At 43.4% G+C, this 20,525-nt stretch overlaps 1 protein-coding gene across 1 annotated transcript in view; it reads left to right on the top strand.

The window, feature by feature from the left end:
• Positions 1–468: 468 nt before the first annotated feature.
• Positions 469–20,525, top strand: part of LOC134018927 (acid-sensing ion channel 1-like) — a 29,778-nt gene continuing 9,721 nt past the window's right edge. The window contains exons 1-2 of the mRNA XM_062459299.1: positions 469–1,613; positions 4,965–5,160. Coding sequence (XP_062315283.1) covers positions 1,252–1,613; positions 4,965–5,160 — 558 coding nt within the window. The 5' untranslated portion in view covers positions 469–1,251. The remainder of the gene's footprint in view (positions 1,614–4,964; positions 5,161–20,525) is intronic.

Below are 20,525 nucleotides of genomic sequence, written 5' to 3'. Positions count from 1 at the left end.
CCCAAAATTGATCTCACTTTCGCTTCCAGTCAGGTTAGTGCCAACCATATCGATCATGGAATTTTGGCCTGTTACTCTTAGCACATGTGGAGATGCAGCCCACACCCGAGCTGTTCCCTCTTCAACTTAGGTTCCAGGTGTGGAATGTCTGAGTGGACAGTTTCATTGCTGTGCTACAGCGGTTTGTAATGGACTCTCTCTCATTCTCACTCACTCCCTCTCTCTCTCTCTCTCTCTCTCTCTCTCTCTCTCTCTCTCTCTCTCTCTCTCTCTCTCTCTCTCTCTCTCTCTCTCTCTCTCTCTCTCTCTCTCTCTCTCTCTCTCTCTCTCTCTCTCTCTCTCTCTCTCTCACACTCTCCCTCTCCCTCCCTCCCTCCCTCCCTCCCTCCCTCTCTCACACACACACACACATACACATTTTCTCAATTTAATATGGAGATGGGAGATTCCATAGGGAGTGTGGGCTGATAACGAAAGGGAAGTTTATTCAACGGAATGCCAGACAGTCCGTGTGGATATATGGTAATCTCCCATGCACTCTGCTGCGAAGTCTCTCTTTTAAACAGCCTGCAGCGACACACTCAAGAGACTGTCCAATCCAACGACCTATTGCCCGGTCGGGAGAACAATCTCCTCGTTCGGACATTTGCAGACTGAAGATGTGAAGTGATGGGCTCTGTATTTAAGTGCACGAAGGGGAAACGGATTAACTCATGATCAAATGACATATACCAAGACGGACAACATTGTATTGTAGCAATCTTTATTGATAATGGGACCTTAAGGAACAGCATGGACACCTTGGAAACTCATACTATTGACATTTTTATTTTGACAGGCGTTTAGAACGATTTTTATGTTTGTTTGCTTGCTTTCGATGAGACAGTCCTAATAGCTTGTTTGCATCCCGGCTGGTAACCACGCGACAACAAAACGCGGGGTCTCCGTATGCTCTTGTGGTCAGTCGTTGTAAAGAGACAGACTGTTACTTGTTAATGAATTGCCTTGCAGATGCCACAGGTGCAGTCGAAATGTTGTATAGACTGAAATCACATTTTTAGGGTACATAGAATTCGGAAACAGTAAATATGTATGCGCACATTTTTTTGTGGAGTGTATTTTTCTCATCCAAGCGAAATGGAGATAAAAATGTATTTCAAGTTGTGAAAGGGAGACATTGGGCTGCCTAAAGAACTGAAAGAATCTGTGGTTTGTTAAACATTCTAAATCATAGAGTAGCTACTGGTTAAAATGGACCTTAAGGTAGAAACCGAAGAGATGGAGTGCAATCAGCCTCCCCCTATTGAGGTTTTTGCGCACAACTCAACCTTGCACGGAATCTCTCACATCTTCACTTATGAACGGGTGTGCATCAAGCGTTGTTTATGGGTCGTGTTTTTCCTCGGTTCTTTGACTTTCTTACTGTACGTGTGTGTCGATCGAATACACTTCTACCTGGAATATCCACACGTCACCAAACTGGACGAGATCGCGACCCCGCTGATGGTGTTTCCCGCTGTGACATTCTGTAACCTGAACTCATTCCGCTTCAGCAGAGTAACACGCAATGACCTGTACCACGCAGGGGACCTGCTCGCCCTGCTCAATCACAGGTGTGGTAAATCACATTTACTGGAGCTCACCGTAGATTATAGCTCAGAAATATGAACAGAGATGTCTTTTCCCAAGGGCTCCAGATGATGGATTTACTAGACAGCTAAACTATAATTATCCCTCATCTCAGACTTACATTACAACACAAAAAAACTAACTGCAAGTTACAGTATGTGTCTCAGTGATTGCCCTGACTGTCAGTGGGGCATTTGGGCAGAGTAGAATGACATACATTTTGAGATCTGTAGGTTCGTTTTATGTACTGTCTAATCATATTTTGTGGCCGTATAAATGCATTTTTGTCTCTTAATGAATAACTTTTATACTTCTGCAACTCTCACATAATTTCTCATTGGAATTTATTTTCTGTTAGTTAGATATATTGCTGTGTGCTTTGGCTGTCTGAGCCTGGGCTTTGCAGCACCATCACTAAACCCCTGAGCAGGTCCACAGCACACGTCTTCTTACTGTTGTAGCTTGGGATAACCGCTGTGGAGGATGGAGGATTAACAGAGAGGAGGTTGTGTCTTCAATATAAACTGAAATGTGTATCTTTAGATAACAATTCATGCAGAGAGTCTTTGACTTTATGAAAATGTTCATTCAGGGTTATTGACTTGCTGTAATTATTTAACATCTTGGGGTGCAACGGCAGTGAGTCATAAGCCTACTGTAGAGATGGCCTTTTTAAGAAGGGAGAAAGCGACTAATACTGGCCTGGAAACTGTGTCAACACAGTTCAGATCCTTGGTGTCTGTGTCTTCTCTCAAATGTCACTGGCTGTGTGATGATAAAATAATCAGGACAGGTCAGTCCGCGTCCCTGTTGCTGTCGTTGGGACTCTGTTGATCAACACCTACAATATCATCAGACACACATACACTGTAATGGGAAAGAGATTTTGTTGTTGTGAGATAAAGGTGAAGGAATAGTTTCTCAGAACTGAGAAACACTTCCTTTATCAGAATTGTTAAAGGAGGTGGGCTGAGTGACAGAGAAATGCACAGGTTGTCAGGACGATTCATCGAATAGACATGATATGTTACAGTTGATGATATGGAAACTACTGATCTACATCTAATTTGGCCCTATACTGTCAGTCCATCTGTCTTTTTAGTTTTGATTCATGGAATGATTAATGAAGTCTATCAGTGTCCCAGTTTCAACAATCTCAAACTGTCTCTGAAATTAGATCTTCTATCAGTGGTTTTATGGTTTAAGAAGGATCTACATTACATTACATTTACATTTAGTCATTTAGCAGACGCTCTTATCCAGAGCGACTTACAGTAAGTACAGGGACATTCTCCCCAAAGCAAGTAGGGTGAAGTGCCTTGCCCAAGGACACAACGTCATTTTGCACGGCCGGGAATTGAACTGGCAACCTTCAGATTACTAGCCTGCTTCCCTCACCGCTCAGCCACCTGACGCCCCTACGGATCTTCCCCATCTGGTTTGTTACTCAAAAATAAAATTTTGATTGAAGCTCGAAGCTTGATGAATACACCTCATTATCCATTGCTCTTGGAGGAATGACAGGTGTGAGCATTACCAGTGGCTGGATTACATACTGTAATGATCTATGTAAGGGAGCACCAATCAAAGAAATGATCTAATCCAGAGGTATGTGTTTTGTTTCTTTGAACCCAGAGCAAATTGGAATATTAGAAGAGGAGGTGATAAGTAGTCATTTATTGCCTGGCAGAAAGAATTGCAGTTCATCAAATTGTTCAATCATGTGATTTTTGAGTACGCATGTCAGGTTATCTTCTCTATTGCAAATGTAAAAAAACACTGAATTAGTTTGGTGACTTAAAGCTGGTATTTATTCACTTATCCAGTCTCCCAAGGTAGAGAGGCGATGCAGTTATTCCCTCAATTGTTAAGCTCTCATCCAGAAGTGAAAGTGCTTGTGGCATGAAATCCAATACACCGTCTTTCTCTCCCACCTCTAAGGTTTGGCAAATGTCTTGTGGCATGATAATAAAAGTCCATACAAACAGAGGTGTCAGCCTATACTGATTCTTTCCGGCTTGTGTGCTTTTGGGATTTTATCTCATAAGTGCATTCTTGGCAGGTTTATCCACAGCATGACATTTGGGAGCAAAGACCTCAACCCAATTAAAGTCTCTTTTAATCAACTGAAGGCTCTGTCGGCAAATCATGGCACTTTGCAGCTAGAGAGAGTATCTAAATAGGATCAGATTTACCATCAGAAGAAGTGGGCCATCTCTCCCACCTCGTTGGCATGATTACGTCAAGAACCAAACATTGGAAGTGGAATGGTTGATGACTGATTTCATATCTCTGGTGGCTCTGGTGGCTTTTAGTTTGATGAGTTGGACTTCAACTAAGACTATTTAAACCAAGTTTTTATTGACTTGGTTTTAAAAACAGATGTAAAATATTTTTGTATTGGTTTCAATTGAAACTGTTTTGCTACAACTATACTGGTAATGTTTATTATTCATACGTTTTCCATGTTGGTCCAACTCAGACTATATAAATAATTATACATACAGAATTTGTCTCACTCTTAATAATAAGGTTCTGCCAAAATGTTAAATTTCAAATGACAAAAGCTTTCAAAGCTTGACATTACTGTGTGATGAGGAGGGTTCTGAATGTGCCAGTAGCATCTATTCTAGTATATTTACAGGGAGGAGGAAACTGAATGCTTAGATTAAGTGGACTCTGGGAAAGAAAATCTCCTACTGATTGTGCTGTTTACTGTGTGGGAAGGCATTCTCCCAACCCAGTGACTCATGTGCAATTATTCTCTGTGTGGATAGAATGAGGACATGGACATACACTCACATACATTACCAACACAAGAACAGCATTAGCTGTTCAACATTTGCACATACTTATATTTTCATGCAATATATTTACATTTACATGTAGGCATTTAGCAGACGCTCTTATCCAGAGCGACTTACAGTAAGTACAGGGACATTCCCCCGAGGCAAGTAGGGTGAAGTGCCTTGCCCAAGGACACAACGTCATTTTGCAATGCCGGGAATCATACCGGCAACCTTCGGATTAATAGCCCAATTCCCTAACCACTCAGCCATCTGATCCCCTCATATATATTTATTTTAATGCCATCGGAATTATTTATGCTGTCTTAATCTTAAAGAGCACTTGTCTTCTAAAGTTGACAGTCGATTCCTCAATAGTGACAAGTGTCATGATAGTAAAATCAAGTTCCAGACTTTTACTTAGATTATAATATAAAATACAATAAAATATTGAAAAAGGCTGTATGTGACTAATACACTACCATGCCCTCTTTCTTGTTCCTCCCACCTCTTTCTCTCGCTGTCTCTCCCTCTCTCTCTTTCCTCAAGGTATGAGATCAGGGACATGCACCTTGTGGAAGAGAGTGTTCTGGAGTCGCTGAAGGCCAAAGCAGACTTCCACAACTACAAGCCGAGGCCCTTCAACATGCGAGAGTTCTACGACCGAACAGGACATGACATCAAGGACATGATGCTAACCTGCCACTTCCGGGGATCTGAGTGCAGACCTGAGGACTTCAAAGTAGTAAGAAGCCATATAAACCATTAAGTTACCTTTTCATACACAAACAACTGAACTGTTTTCAAGAAGTAATATTTAACTACTCATGGGAGATGGCAATATAAGTACACACAATTGTTGTATTTTATTTTTAGATGTTGATGGTTTGAATTCAACTACATGCATGAATGGAAATACAGATTACACAACAGAGAGTTATTTCACTTTTGTCTGTCAGTCACTGACAACTGTTTACCATCCCTGTTGTGTCAAATCCTTGACTAGCCTGACAAAGCATGTTTATGTGGACACCTACACCAGCTGCAACAGGAACCTGACAATGATGTAGTAGATCACTGTCTGCTGAGGGACGAGAGGTCAAGACACAGTAACATACAGGCAGATGCTAATTGCATGTTTTGAATGTGAAATTCCTCACAGCATGTCTGACCCAAGGATGTCACATAGTAGTGATTATTCTTCAGTGACTGTGGTCTTTCTGTTTTGGTCTGCTATGCCTGCAGAGATGATGCAGAGACCTCCTATATGTACAAAGCATGGCTGCTGTTTCAGACAACTGGCAGCAAACTTTTTAGATGTTTTCATTTGTCATTTTGTCCCATCCAAACGACAGTGGGACTGACAACATGCAGCCTGATCCATAGAGATGAGCTCTCCGGAGATGGTTGTGGATGGAGGGGACAGATGATATCAAAGATTTATGTTGAAGGCAGACTGTGTGTGTGTGTGTTATGTGCTGTGCACTAGTAAAATATGAACTTTATTTGCTGAACTGTGGCTCAGTCAAGAACTGTGCTGCTGCCTCTTCCTGCATAGCCTCCTCCCTTTCTTGCCTTGGCTCATGGATTCAGGCATAGCTGCCAACAGGCACCAGTATCTCCCTTGAATATCCGTTTGGAACTTTCTACAGAAAAAGTCATCTGTTCCTGAATTGCACACTGTAAAACCCATCAGGCATGTCATGCATGTTGAAGTCAGTTTTATTTTCCTTACACAATTGTAGAGGATGGTCTTTTATGGAGGGCAGGGTGATTTTCGAGCCTTTCTCCTTCCTCTGTTGTGGCTCCGAGAGCTCCTCTCCTCCAGTCGTCACAGCACTCCACAGAGATGGATCCATTTTTCTCCTCTTTGAAGAGTGATGTGGCTCAGAAGATTGTGTCTGTCCTGAGTGGAGTGGAAGAGGTGTTTCCCCAGGTGGTTATGAGGGGGTTGGATTCTTTCCCTTTCTCTTCACCTGTTATCTACAGGAACGTGAAGGTAGTGGGAAATGCATTTTCTTTGAAGATTTACTTTGATCAATTTCAGTGAGACATACACTTCATTCATCTTCTTCAATTCATCTTTTCATCATAAGTTGTTGATGGTGTGATGGTTGAGGATGTCCTGTGCCCAACACAATCTTCTCAAAAAGAACCACATCACTCTGAAGGTGCTTGAGTCTTTATTTTTGCATTTGAAAGTGAACACTTGAATCTTTTGTAGTACAATGTGTATTACCAATATTCTAGAATATTTTCTCAACCAATTTCTCTTTGTATGATGATATATTGAGGATAGATTGAGTGACATCTTACTGTGATAGACAGCAGCTTTCATAATAACATTTAATGTGTCAATCACTTCAAGGAGGACATGGTACATTGCATAAAGTACCGGGGGAGATGACAAATAGTACTCAATAAGAAAAACTAAGTGATATTTGGAAGCCTGATTACATCTGAATAAAAGTTGATTGACATTTGCATTAGGAAATAGCACTATGATTAAACCAAAGATTAAAACATCATTCACTTGATTATGTGACGCATTAATTAATTATTTTATCAAAAGAGTATCTACAGAGTTGACTAATTCTGGTTTGTTGATATCTACAAACAGATGGCAGAGAGATTGCTCTGAATGCATCGGCCATACTATGAAATATTATCATGTTGCCAGTTTAAGAAAATCTTTGAAGATTTTATCGCTTTTAATCAAGCTTTTTGAGTCCACTTTGAAACATCCAGTTTTGGATAATTAGCTTTATTCAAGTTGTGTCTACATCTCCAGAGTTTAAGAGGTATCGTTTAAAGATAATAGCAGGGAGGAAGCAACAGGGAGGACCATACAGGTACACAAGCATGACATGTTCATCTTAACAACAATCAAATAGTTTAGAGATAAGATGGTTCAGCGCATTTCAAATGAATACTGGAGATGATAAAAAAGACAGCAATTATGGAGTCATTGACTATATCCACCACTCCCCTCTGCCTCTCAATGACGGCTGGATAGAATCATGGTAGCTAATTGGTCTCTTTAACACTGCCTAAGGAAAGAGAGGGAGCGATAGAGCTTCTGGAAAAAGCCTCACAAATGAACTGAAGTAGACAGTGTAAAGTAAGAGCGATAGAGAGAGAGAAGGAAAGGATTTCCAGGGAGCTCTTCCTATGCTCTGATGCCTGGCCTCTCTTGTTTGTCATGCGAGAGCTTTGACAAGTCTACCTAGGGAGCCTGTTGCGGTTCTGTGAAGTTGCTGTGTGCTCCCTACAGTACACACAGTCTCTGTGACAGCTAGACTATTACCTCCTTTCTCTGATCACTCTGTCTGTCATGTCGACAACAGGAAGCATCCAACTCCTTGAGGAGTTCTCTGCGGGAGACGACAGTACCATCCAGCTCCCCATTAAACAACTCTACGGTCTTTTCCTACTAGAAAGATGATCAAATGTTAAATCAACTTTTTATGTATCTCTTCATCTGTGGTGGCATCAAAACATCCGTACCGATGAGTTTGTCTTTGAAGTAGAGCTTAAGTAAGAAAAAGCTTTCTGGTGACAGAATGCCTCAAGCCTGACTAAAACCCCCTGCAGGTGATCCCTGGGGGGGCTCGCTGGAGTAGCGAGCCCCCCCAGGGATCCCATCATCCCCTCAGGTTAACATTACAGAACATGCCAGGAAACAGGGAGGAGCACATCATTGTGCCCGATGGCAAGTAGGATAGAGAGGCCAAGTCTTGAGGCTCGTCATGAGAGAATGCCCTGGGGCTCGGATGGAGCCAGTTCCCCCCTCTCTCTCCCTCTCTCCCCCTCTCCCTCAGGAAGGGAATGCAGGGATGAAACCTGGAGCCACTGTGCTACAGTAGAGACAGCAGACTGTAATTTTAGGGTCAGTGCTCATACACTCTGGCACATCAAAGACCTCTGGGCATTACGGACGTGGCACCTTCCTGTCACACCTCCACACCCACAAGACCTTGAGTGCTCTGTGTTTCCCTTTTCTCTCCATCCATCTCTTTCCCTTCTTCTCTGAACTGTTTTCCTCGTCCCTCATTCATTTCGATCCCTGCGGAGTACATCTTTCACATCACCCCCACAGGCATGACAATCCTCATTATGTTTTCATGCCATGCTCTCTTTATCTTCCACTCCTACACCCTTTCTCTCCTTCTCCCTGTTCCCCTGACATGCCTCTCTTCCCTCTATTCCTAGGCAAAAGGTTCTCCCTTAAAAAAGCTGCCTTGGCGCAGAGAGGTGAGGTGGAAATTTTAAGAGCAAGTGAAATCACTTAAGGGGCTTTGAAGTTTATCGTCATACTCCTTTGTGATGTGCAGCGAATGCTTACAAGTGCAAATTAATACATGTGGCCGTGCTGAATGCACTGTATTTAGTGCTGACCAGCTTGGAAAGCTGATTGATGGTCAGGATAACTCCATTACCAGATCAGCAGGTGAATACTCATGATGACCATAGAGGGGAGTAATCTTGTACAGAAAACCAACTGTCAGCAGGACCTCTGCCAAACACAGCAACAGAGAGGAAGTGATGGGCATGAGTGTTTGTACTTTTAGACAATATCGCTGACACACCCACACATATACAAACTCTCAATGTCCAATTCACACTCAAAAGAAAAATCTGTACTCCCTTGTTCTTTACTCATTATATGATCCCGTTGAGAGACTAATCTAGTGGATCTGGAAACCAAACCATAACAAATATTTAAACACGTTGCCATTTCCTATTAGAGACCACATTAAAATTGCATTAAAATAGGTACAAATATTTGAAGTTAATTGCCCAACTTTTTCAATTTCAAGTCAGCCTTTCATGTCCTTGCCTGCTCCAGTAACCCCACACATTCTCTGCAGGGCCCACGTGAGAGACCTGTCTCCTATTGTTTGTAGATAGAGCTCCACGGTGCATCGCTGTGACTCCAGCTGGCTTCTAAATGGATCAGTGGCATTGCTCAAACGTGCTTTATTTGCCCAGACCTGAGAGAGAAAATGCTTTTTTATGAAAACATGAAATTATTTAAAAAAAGAATAAAAAATTGTGCCACTGAAAATAGCCTGCACTGGCTGCTGTGCTCTGCACATGCTTTATTTATCCTGAGGATTAGTGCAGGTGACTGGAAGCCTTGGGGTTTGTGTGGGTTTGAGGCATGCTGGCATTGGCTGACTCTGACTCAGGCTGTTTGAAGTGTATTGTGAGGAAGAGCCAGGGGGACATGATGATGGTAGAAGGTAGAGACTATTGTGTCACTCTGTCCTTCCTTGACCTCAAATGTACATTCGAAGAGGAGGAGAAGGGTTGATACGGTGTACAGTATGTCTGCAGTCTGAAGGGAATACAGACAAGAGTGAGCACTGGTCTGCTTTCTGCAGGAGATTTGTGACCGACACACACACACACAAACACACAATGATAAAGACCTGTACATAGTATATAGAAGTACAAACATAAACAGATATTTATTAGTGATATTGTACATCCAGTATGGGTTACAATCTCACAGTATGCAGGCTTTCTTTGGCTTAGTCCAGCCACTGAATGATTCCCTGGGGGAGGATAAGACAAATGCAAAACAGGCACTGAACTCACACAGACACACACACACACACGTTAGCTTCCGTGGACACTGACATGCACAGTGCATACACACCCCAACAACCTCTGCTGTCAACAACAATGTACATATAAAACAGAAGGATGGTGGACAAGGAGAAATACCTTTAGATTTGTACAGTAATTATGTTGGACATAATCCTGCTCCTATCAGAGCCGGAGGGAGAGAGGTAGGAGCAGAGGGATACTGAGGCAGGTGCTGCTTTCACACTGGAACCAGCCTGAATCCCTGTAATAGGCCTCTTTTCACAGTCAAAGCTTCTCACCAGCACAGACTATACATATGAATTCTGAGGGGTTGGATAAACTGGAACCTGAACTGCATGCTTTGAAGTGTGTGTGTGTGTGTCAGGTTATGTGCACATGTGTGTGTGTATGTGCGTGTGTGCATATGTGTGGTGTGTATGTGTGAGTGTGTGTGTGTGTCTAAGATAGGTTGTGTGTATGTTTGCGGACATGGGTGTGTATGTGACACGAGAACTGCGGTCACACTATCAATTCAGTTGGGTCTCTGTAAGCTCATTATGGGTTTATACCAGTCCAGACTCCAGGAGTTTGTACACACTGTGTCAGCATAAGGAGGGTCGGGTGGGAGATCATGGAGAGAGGCAGACATGACAGATGGGAGTAGTGAGAGAGGGTGTACACTGTAGACATTGGAGGTTTAAGACTCTGCATGAAAATGAACCGAACCTGTTCTAAACCATGGATGACAGAGGGGATGGGGGTGGGGGGAAACAAGGGTAGGCGGTTAAATGAGAGTGGTCTATGAGTCATTCATTTTAATTAATATCTATGACGATTTAAATGTAGACAACATTTATTCTTTCTGTTTTAACGATTAGGGCTAATGTAAACCATGTATAATCTATGAAAGGCTGCAGTTAGTTAAAGACTGTAATTTTTGTAGTCTGGATTCATTTATCTTTTACTCACAAAGCTGTGAGCAGCATGATGCAAACACAGCACACACAGCATGACCACCACCATTATGCACACACACAAACACAGCACACACAGCATGACCACCACCATTATGCACACACACAAACACAGCACACACAGCATGACCACCACCATTATGCACACACACAAACACAGCACACACAGCATGAACACCACCATTATGCACACACACAAACACAGCACACACAGCATGACCACCACCATTATACTGACACACAAACACAGCACACACAGCATGACCACCACCATTATGCACACACACAAACACAGCACACACAGCATGACCACCACCATTATGCACACACACAAACACAGCACACACAGCATGACCACCACCATTATGCACACACACAAACACAGCACACACAGCATGACCACCACCATTATGCACACACACAAACACAGCACACACAGCATGACCACCACCATTATGCACACACACAAACACAGCACACACAGCATGACCACCACCATTATACTCACACACAAACACAGCACACACAGCATGACCACCACCATTATGCACACACACAAACACAGCACACACAGCATGACCACCACCATTATACTCACACACAAACACAGCACACACAGCATGACCACCACCATTATGCACACACACAAACACAGCACACACAGCATGACCACCACCATTATGCACACACACAAACACAGCACACACAGCATGACCACCACCATTATGCACACACACAAACACAGCACACACAGCATGACCACCACCATTATGCACACACACAAACACGGCACACACAGCATGACCACCACCATTATGCACACACACAAACACAGCACACACAGCATGACCACCACCATTATACTCACACACAAACACAGCACACACAGCATGACCACCACCATTATGCACACACACAAACACAGCACACACAGCATGACCACCACCATTATGCACACACACAAACACAGCACACACAGCATGACCACCACCATTATGCACACACACAAACACAGCACACACAGCATGACCACCACCATTATGCACACACACAAACACAGCACACACAGCATGACCACCACCATTATACTCACACACAAACACAGCACACACAGCATGACCACCACCATTATGCACACACACAAACACAGCACACACAGCATGACCACCACCATTATGCACACACACAAACACAGCACACACAGCATGACCACCACCATTATGCACACACACAAACACAGCACACACAGCATGACCACCACCATTATGCACACACACAAACACAGCACACACAGCATGACCACCACCATTATGCACACACACAAACACAGCACACACAGCATGACCACCACCATTATGCACACACACAAACACAGCACACACAGCATGACCACCACCATTATGCACACACACAAACACAGCACACACAGCATGACCACCACCATTATGCACACACAAACACAGCACACACAGCATGACCACCACCATTATGCACACACACAAACACAGCACACACAGCATGACCACACACAAACACAGATATTGTAGTTTCATGCAATGACGTTCAGGTAGCATGCAGCATTTGGGGAACAGAGTGTTAAAGCCAGGGAAGCAAGGAACGGCTGATTAGTATTTCCTGGATGTGCCTGTGCAGTTTTATATCACTCTCAAACTGACATTTCCTCTGCCATTGCTGAACTATCAATTAGGCACTGCTAGCTTTAGCATGGCCTTGAGGGACTGAGTTCCAGGGAGATTTCATTTTCTTTTTTTAGGGTGTGGAAATAATGGCCTCTGTGTCTATGCAAAGATAATTCCATAGTGAATTGTGTAATGTATGTGTGTGTGCGTGCTTGTTTGTGTGTGGGTGGGGGAGGTGTGTGTGTGCTTGTGTGTGTGTCAGGAGAGGTGGGGGTCTTCTCTTTTCTACTAGGATGCAGTTCTCATGGAGATTTATGAGCTGTCATCATCCAGGTATCGATGAGGAACCAAGCTGAATGGGACTTGTGTATAAGTGTGCATGTTAGCGCGTGTTCATGCACATGCACATGTTGTGTAAGGTATTTTCTAGGGAGATTTTCCTTTTAAAAAGCATAATTAGTCTTCAACACTTGGCCGTTTTTTCTGATCCAATGACCAAACCCATCTCTAGCTATGTCATCATTCAACCAGACAGAGCTGGCAGCAACAGACTTCAAGAGTCTCTGTAACAATATTTATCTTATGCTTTTAATCAGCATTTGATTCAGACCCAATGAGTGGACACAAGAGCATATCAGACTTTTAAATTAATCACTTATAGTAAGTGCTCCACAGGAAAACAAACAAACAAAACAGAAACAACATCCCTTTCTGCCTGTGAATGTTTATTCATCTGCTAATGTGTTTACCTCCTTCACTTGTGCAGGGAAACATCATCCACCCTTTACCTCATACAGGGAAGTGAAATTATACTCATCACTCACATCTGCAAGTTGCTATCACACTAAACAGGCACTACAAGCCGCTGACTGATGGCCAAAATAGAGAACATGATTCATAACATTCTGCATCGAGATTCTAAAATGACAGCTACATCTGAAACTTTAAATAGGCCTTCCTTTGTTTATTGTTTGATTGTTTCCTATTCTAAGGAGTCCTGATAAGTCAGGTGCTAGCCAAGGTTATTTTCTCTCCCCGTCTCTCTCTGTGTCCTTCAGCTGACAGGGACACACCTGTTTAACATAGCCGCATTCTCTTATTATGCTCCTCCAGCTGACAGGCTCCATCGGCTCATCCTCCTCACAGCCCTGCAGGAGTCACCAGTCTCCTTCCCTCATCACTTACACTTTCTCTCAATTAGGAAGGAAACAATATGTTCCCAGTCAGAGGGGTATGGAACACAGCGGAGTGAGCTCAGGGAGGGCACTGGCTTGCCCAGCCGACTGGGGAGCAGCATAGTCCCCTTAGGTCTTAATTACTCTGTTACTCTGCTTCCTCACACACCCACCATGACGCCCTCAGCCTCGCCGCATGGGCAGCCATCCCATCTCTGTCACAGCAGAGGTGATCACACAGGCTACTGCAGCTTAGTGACTCATGTCTAAACCCTATATCCTTGAGTTGACTGTGAACTCGTTCTTTATGAGCCACATATTTACCCTTCCCTGTATGTATGCTTTTTGTTCCATGATGAGGGCTATGACATGGGCAGTGCACCATGAGCTGAAAGCCAAGTGTCATTCCACCCTGAACCGTCTAAATGTATGAGGAAGTAGGCTTCATGCAAACAGACGGTATTCAGAAGGATGAGCACAAGACTTCTCGCCCTTCTCTGTTTCAACCTGGGAAAGTGTTTACTCCCTCCAATTGTCTTCTCATTACGACTTCATTGTTGCCTGGGTGACAAGAGAAAAAATAATTTATTAGAGAGTAGTTAGTGAAGCTTTGTTAAGGCTGGTGTTGTTTTAATTGCCCACTGATAGCAGGAGGCAGAGATAACTGTGAGTGGCATTTTAGTGTTTCGTATTAGAGGTTTAAGACTGACATTCACAAATGACTTCATTTTGTGGCAGGATGGAAAGGCTTGGATATGGAGGAAAGAAGAAAAACTGCTGTCCATTTATTTGGAGAACAGAAGCACAAAAAACGTAGATGGTATTATGAGAGAGAGAGGGAGGGAGGGAGGGAGGGAGGGAGGGAGGGAGGGAGGGAGGGAGGGAGGGAGGGAGGGAGGGAGGGAGAGAGAGAGAGAGAGAGAGAGAGAGAGAGAGAGAGAGAGAGAGAGAGAGAGAGAGAGAGAGAGAGAGAGAGAGAGAGAGAGAGAGAGAGAGAGAGAGAGAGAGAGAGAAAAGGAACACAAACAGAAAGGGAAAGGATACAATGTAAAGAAAAAGAGAGAGACACAAACAGAGTAAACAGTGTTTGGGGTTGTAAGTCACTGAAACTATAAGACTGTCAGGACTGGCTGGACTGAGATGGGTAATATTGATTTTATAGTAGCTAATCGTGCATCACTTCCATTGATATATTGTTGGTGAGAAACAACAGGATTTTTTTCGAGCGTTGGAGGCATATCTCTTTCCTTTCATTCGATGGATATGACTCCTGCTCTTCTTCTTCTTCTTCTTCTTCTTCAGGGAAGCTCATTTGCACAATCTGAGTCCCTGGGCATCTGCTATTAATGCTCTTTTCTGTTTCAAGCTTTCGTTACTAAAGCTTGAAACTAGATCAACTCCAAAATATTCCTTCTACTTTCATATTGAGCTTCCCATTTTCTTAATCATTGTGTTCTTCCTCTGAGCTGGGACTGACAGGCCCAGCTGGAGATGTGTCTTTGGTGGGATGTTTCTTACAGCTGCAAGTGTTCCCATTGAGTCACATTCAGTCAGAGTGAATTAATTCAGATGGACTTCCATTGCTTGTTGCAGATTTTATCAAGCCTTTCTGTTGCTTTTGTGTCAGCACATGTTTATGTTCAAGCCAACATGGCCGAGGACAACAGATACAGACACACGCATACACACACATGCTTAGCCCTCCAGGTTTTGACGCCTGTGATTATCAGTAGGTCAGGTGCTGTTGAGATCCTGCAGGTCTCTTCCCAGAGAGATGGCTGTGAGGTCAGTTTCCTGATGGCTGTCTACTGGTCACCATGGCGACTGCAGTAGGTTCAGAGAGATGCCCACTACCTACCCTGATCTTCACCTCTCAGACCAGACAGGTAAATCAACACAGGCTGAACCTGGTGAGATGAACTAAATAATCTCACAGGAAATGGAGAGAGAGCGCCCCGAGCTACTGGAGATCTGCTGTGAGAGAGACAAGACACACCAAGGTGGTTTGAAAGGTGATTCCAGAGAACAAATGTGAGACATAATCTGTAACAGAAGGCACATTAAAGAAGCATTTGGCAATTTAAGAAATCAATTTTGTATCCACTTGTCTGTGAATGGTAGGCTTCACTGTCCATAATTGCTCCTCTGTAGTTAAATGTTAGCTTACACATTGAATTTCAACTGTCAAAGTTCCCAATTATACAAAATGTGTTGTATGGAATGGAACCAATTATCTGACTCCCAACCATTTCATTTGTATTCTAATATATTCATAATATTCCATATTCATACTACAGTATACTGTATTCAGCACTGTTCTCATTGCCTGTCCCATTAGTTTGACTTTCACAAGGTGACGGTTTTAAGCTCAGAGCCACCAACAGTCACAACCTTTTTTGTCATAATTCAGGGGCAGACAAAATTGTCCTGATTAGATTTTTAGCCTGGACCCATGGCCCTATACCAGCATGTGTATCCGGCAGTGCTCATTTGTGACCAAGTGAGCAAGATAGTGACTACTTGTGTCTGTTTGCGCAGGTGTGTGTATGTGTGTGTGTGTGTATGTGTGTGTGTATTTATGCATGTGTGCAGTGTCCCCTGCGGTGGTTGTCATCGCCTGCTGTCCTTTTCTCTCTGGCAGGGCACAGCAGGGAGGCAGAGAGGCAGAGAGGCAGAGCTCTGAGCGTTCATTTCTCTGGGCCTGTCTGGAGCCCTCACAGCCAAACAACATCCCCGCTAACCAGACACACACACCAACTCACACACACATAGACACACACACACACACAGACTGAGCGAGCCAAGGAAAAAGTATTGATCCTCTGTTTAACTTACCGTTTGTGCTCAAGCTGAACCATTGTGTATCAAACAGTAATGCACAGAGGGGGAAACAGAGGGAGGTACACTTTCCATTTGGTTCAGACATCACTTTATTTACTTTCCAGTGGCCAGACATGGAATTGCAAATCCAGTAATTCCTCTATTACCATGCCGTGAGTTCAATTATCTTGGATGTCCATCCTCACGTGTCCTCTTGGTAGTCTAGGAGTACCCAGGCATAAAGGGTTATCTTGCCTTTCAAATTGAACCTCAGCTTCAAGTTGCTCTGCCATTCAGCATGTAGGGACGATGTAAATGCAGCCTGCTTGGGAGTCAGATTTGCTTACATGAGCTATCTGGAAATGAATTAATCCTGGTGTGCTCAGGAGCTCCATGCGACAGCCTGGGAAATCTGAAACCTCAGCGGATTTCTCCCAGAGGGAGTAGAGGGTGAAATTTGTCACACCGGAGAGGTTCACTCTGGGGGAAAAGCTGCTAGCGCGTTTCCCCCCTTCTGACAGATTTCTCGCCCTCCAGACTGCACCAAAAGCAACAGGAGCCATGGTAATGAGTTTGTTAAATGACGCTGGACCCATATCCTCTAGTTGTTGTTTTGTAGTGGTGGCCATCGCTGTGGTGTCAAAAGGATGATGATGTTACATAAAAGAAAAGCTTGCCATCCACAGTTTGTTCAATCCCTGTAGTAGAGTGTTTTAATTTCGGGGACCATGGTTTGATGTCACCAACACTGTGACTCCTGAGTTTAGATGTTTCCTTATTTATGAACAGTCTGACTCATGCCTCTTGTCACTGGTGATGTTATGTGTCTGAGAACCAGACTTTGGGCTGGCTGGCTGTCTGGCCGACTGGTCCTTGGCTGCAGACCATTGGATTTTGGAGGAGGGGAGGATTGCCTTGGCCTCCCTTGTCTCTGAGAGCAGATGTGTAGATACCTTGACCATATGTAGAGGTTAGTCACCCTGACTTATTGATGTGGCGTCTCTGAAGCATAGCAACAAAGAGGGCAACAAAGAGCCTCCAAACAAAAATTAGAAACAGAGAACTGCTCATGTGTGGGGAATCCTGGACGATTGAATTTGATTCTACTCATTTACCCTTAGATATCATAAAAAGCAACTAAAGGCAAATACGCATGAAATAATGAGACTGATTCTATCACTAAGGAAATGGAGTAGCTTTCGATTTGAGTGAGCACAAATTCAAAAAGGAAGACATAGGCGGAATGCATGAATTCAAATGACTTCACAATGTCCAATCATTGGCTTGAAATTGAAATGCTTCGTATCACTGTTTGACTGATCAGAATGTGCTCCCATTCCACTATGATTTTACCTGGCAATTATTCACCCACATGCACACACACATGCACACATACTTCATCATTATTCAAAAACACATCCTCATCTCACCTCCCAGCTTATTAGCAGGAACTGTGACACAAGCAACCTGTTGACTCAGAAGGCCGGGGACTATGTGTCATAGGCTGGAAAACCACTTATTATCCACATAAAGGGGCTCCAGACCACTTAACATCTAGAACACAAGATGTCTAACACTCTTCCAAGCCATGTTATGAACATTCACCAAGCTACAGCGTGACTTATGGGACTTTAAATGGATATAAATTATGTTTTAGAAAACACATGATAACCATAGATTTCCCACTTGTTTTACCTTAACCCAAATCAATTCACTTCAATGAATGTCCAATTTCTAAGATCAAGTCTACATGCAGTCAATCCAAGAAGGAATGAGACCGTGGAAGGTGGTCCTGCTGAGACTCTGCGCTGCAGCCCTCTGCCCACCCACCCTGTATGACTTTCCCTCTGGCTGTTTACCCATTGATGTGTACACAGCTGCTCTCTAAGAGGGGGTGATGCACACTGGAGTTAACAGCTATCTGTTGAGATGGGCTCTGTCCAGGTGTGTCTGCCACTCTTTCATCAGCAGCCAGAAGGGCCATTAGTACAGTAGATGTTAATGAAGACAGCGAGGCCTCAGTCTGCAGGGGTGTACAGTACATCCAAGGCATCAGCAGTGATGACAGTGCCACTGATGTAAATGGGAACTCTGTCGTTCATTGTGTTTTCTACTCTGTACATTACAGACTAAAAGATGTACCTATTTGATATTATGAGAACAGTGTTGATGTTCAGTTGTGTTGGTGTCAGTGCAGACTGCAGACAACTGAGTCTCAGTTTCTACACTAAGAATGTGTGACAGGAAAAAGCTGAGTCCCCAGAGATGCTATTTACCACCTCACTCAAGTCTCATTTTGCTCACTCTGAGGAGAATTATGGGTTGACTGCTGCCTGAGAGATATTGTATAGAAAATTGCATGACTCTGACAGGAAGTGAAGCAGCAATCCAAACACATTTCAGTCAGGGGAACCACAAGCATCCTTTCATTATTCACCAGGGGGAGCATCTCTATAAAAGAGCCATTCTGTATGGTTATTTAGAATAGTCTTGTTTAATATGGAGATATTTTATTCACTCTCCATTTTCGTAAACATCCGTAGAAGGTGGGGGGTAGCAGGGACTAGACTGCTTTTTCCTCCATCTTGAAAGGCTTGCCTTTTTTCAGCTATGTGGGCAATTTCCTCCTAACACAGAAAACAGGGATTGATTTAGACCACCAGTTAGTTGCCCCCACAGACAGTCATTGTTTATTTACTTCCCTGAACGTTGTTTTGTATCTCCAGTGTTTGTATTGGCTCTGAGTAGAAGCTCTAGCCAACCTCCTCTCTCTCTATTTCGCTCTCTCTCGCTCTCTCTAGCTCTCTCTTTCTATCTCTCTCTCTCTCTTTGTTTCTTCTTCTCTTTTGCTTTGATGCTATGGTCTCTGAAGGTGATGGGTACTGAACAGTAGTGAGATCCAGGCCAGTGTCTGACAGTGGGATAAGAGGAGAGCCCCGTCTGCTGCCCTGTAAAATATTCATCAAGCTGAGCAAGAGGGAGGAGGGGAGCAGAATGCAGGAGGAGATGGAGAGGAGTCTGCTGGGAATAAAACACCACCGGGGGAGACGGATGGAGGGAGGAAGGGAGAAATGAAGAGAAAGAAATGCTCTCATTGTTTGGCAGATGGTTGTGTTAGATATTTGGATGAGAATATGAAATTGTACATCTTTGGACAATAGATGAAAGTTTTTTTTCATAGAACCAATTGGTGTCCTAATGAACCAGTGGGGGAGATAAAATCAGAAACATGGACAGAAAGTGACTGTCATTTTGACTGCAAATGTTATATTAGGTTTTAACTGAAATTTCAGGTGATGAAATGATACGTTTGTGAACGATCTCATGTGCCTACAGGCTAAGGTGGAAAAGTGCAAGTCGCCCGCTCCTCCTCTCCTTCATTGCCAATGATGCCTGAGGACTAGCTGTCCCTGCCCATAAACAGATCATTACAGAGCCCGTCCACAGCTTGCGAGGGCTCAAGGTGCTACTTCACTCTAAAGACTTTGAAAGTGGATGTTATTGGGTGATCAATTCTTTCTCATTATTCTAGCTATGACCTCTGGACAATGCTGGCTGTTATTCAAACACCACAAGGACGTGATGACAAATAAGAAAGTCTAGACTGTGAACAAAGACTAATGTTTCAACGTATATTACTTTAATGTATGACTTAAAATGATCTGACATTTAAATATTTTGACTGCAATTGTGTCTAGTGTTTTGTATCCATCCATTCTATCTTGTGTGTACAAGCATGTGGCAAGAGATAGAACAGGGCATAGACTTCTCCCTAGTGTCTGAGAAAACATTAAGTAACACACTTGTGGCAGCCATTTCTTTGACCTTCTTCCCCATGCTCTTCATGATGACCTCGGTTCACTTATTCTTTTCCATCTTGACAGTACAGAACTGCTACTTTGGTAT

The sequence above is a fragment of the Osmerus eperlanus genome, chromosome 4 (assembly GCF_963692335.1).
Source record: "Osmerus eperlanus chromosome 4, fOsmEpe2.1, whole genome shotgun sequence".
Taxonomy (NCBI): Eukaryota; Metazoa; Chordata; class Actinopteri; order Osmeriformes; family Osmeridae; genus Osmerus; species Osmerus eperlanus.
This window is presented reverse-complemented; position numbering and strand designations above follow the sequence as displayed.